Genomic DNA, 2,076 nt, shown 5'->3' with positions numbered 1-2,076 from the left:
ATAATTACATGATTAAACACGTAATAATGTCATAAGGCTTTATGATCGACCTTATCACACATGTTATTTTTCTAATGCTTGAGTAACGGGTAGGATAAGAATAAATCATATTGGCATTAACTATGTGTAATATGGACTATATTTATATTTGTATTGTATTAATGATAAAATATTAAATTTTATAATCACATTAGTATGTCTAAGATGAGACTCAAGAGAGCCGAGTATGAAGTATACCAAGTTTCATACTAAAGCTTTAGAGTTGAATATCAAGTGTCAGGTTGCACATTGAGTATGTTGATTAAGTGGCTTAAGTTAGATACTTGAGTAGTATCTGGACTTATGATTTGCACGACATAGAAAAGTGACCTGTCCAACTTAGCAGGAGCTATGTTGTGACATACATATCATACTGTATGTGCTATATGACGACTGATATAGGTAGTGATAAAATAATTCCCAACTTTGTCACTATGTAAAACCTATGGACTTTTATGTCCTATTTGTATGATACTATTCGACATAGAGCTATCGTATGAACTCAAGATTTAATGTTGCTACTTTAATATGTTTCCAAAGGCCACGATTATATGGTATAGCGGAACATGTTAGGAAAGCAGTCAAGTTGAGATGGATTGTCACGAGTGTCTATGGAAGAATTTTTCTAACATCAGCACATAAGCCCGGACAATTAGACCCTGAATGACTTGGAAGAGTTCGACAAAGTCGGCCCTAGTAAAATGATCTTAGTCCTCAGGTTTTTCGATACTCTTTGCAGAAGGTCTCTTTTGCGTCTTTCTTACAAAAGAAAAAAAATGACGACGACACATTGTACAAGCGGCAGCAACATGTCACCCAATGAGGCAATGCACATTACCCGAGGTTGTGCACGCTACCCCAACCTGCCATGAGCCGCAAGCCTAGCCCAACCTGCCTCGCCCAGTAGGCCTGCTGCACATTTGCCTCCCGTGCACAAGCCTACCTCGATCAGACCTACCATGTGCAGGCTTACCGTGCGGATGGTGCACTCACAGGGTGCATGGAGTCACGAACTCGTCTACTCGTTATGGGACACTTGTGCAGACTGTGCCTAGCGCCCCGTGTGGACGCGACTTATTCACAGCGTGCATATGTTGTGCTTGCCGCACGCACACACATGTAGTGCACAAAGCCCGCACGGGCAGGACTTTTCTCGCGGGCATTCGTGTGGGATTTCTGCCATTTTTCTTCTTTTTTTCCTCAAAATGGTTTTATTAAATTTCTAAATTTAAAATTACCTACGAGATAATTAAAATAAATAATTTCAATAATTATTAAATTGAATAAAATATGAAATACGATCTTAATACGAAAATATAAAATACAAAATATTAAAGAGTTTAAATGACTTTAGGGCCCGAATAAACTGGGGTTCACGTTACAAATTAAGTAGAAGGTTTTTTAAGGTGTTACATTCCCCCATTCTTAGAAAACTTGGTTCCCCAAATTTGTCATGAATAGGTCTTAAAACTTCTCTTGCATTTTGCTCTCTAACTCCCACGTCGCCTCTTTCGGAGTGTGATGTTGCCACTGCACCTTCACCATTTGAATCCTATTATTACACAAAACCTTGTTAGTCCAATAAGGGATTTCCCCAAAGAGCTCCTCATACGTCATATCAGCTTGAACATGAATCTCCTGGCAAGAAATGATGTGATAAGGGTTAAGGTGGTACCTTTTGAGCATTGAGATATGAAAAATATCATTTAGACCCACAAACTTTAAAGACAAAATAAGGCAGTATGCCACAGGTCCAACATGTTTCACGATCTGAAAAAATCCCACATAACAGGGGCTCAGCTTTTTCTTCCTACTGAACTGCATTTTCCCTTTGCAACGGAAGATCGTAAGGAAGAATTGATCACCAATAGCAAATTTCAAGGGTTTTCTACGGTTGTTGGAATTATTTTTTCTGGTGACTCTGAGTGGTAGCTAAATTTTTTTGAATTATAGCAACTTTCTTGATAGCCTCCTAGATGAAATCAGATCCCGAACGACGCTCGTTCCGAACTTCGTTCCAATAAGTGGGAGAACAAC

At 38.9% G+C, this 2,076-nt stretch overlaps 1 protein-coding gene across 1 annotated transcript; it reads right to left on the bottom strand.

Annotated features, from left to right (window-relative positions):
- Window positions 1–1,503: 1,503 nt before the first annotated feature.
- Window positions 1,504–1,863, bottom strand: LOC148266747 (uncharacterized). The gene has a single exon (XM_088216046.1). It carries the CDS (start codon window positions 1,861–1,863, stop codon window positions 1,504–1,506), a length of 360 nt encoding a protein of 119 aa, XP_088072172.1.
- Window positions 1,864–2,076: the final 213 nt, after the last annotated feature.

Source organism: Carica papaya, chromosome 3 (genome assembly GCF_054855325.1).
Source record: "Carica papaya isolate Zhongbai chromosome 3, ASM5485532v1, whole genome shotgun sequence".
NCBI classification, from domain to species: Eukaryota; Viridiplantae; Streptophyta; class Magnoliopsida; order Brassicales; family Caricaceae; genus Carica; species Carica papaya.
This window is presented reverse-complemented; position numbering and strand designations above follow the sequence as displayed.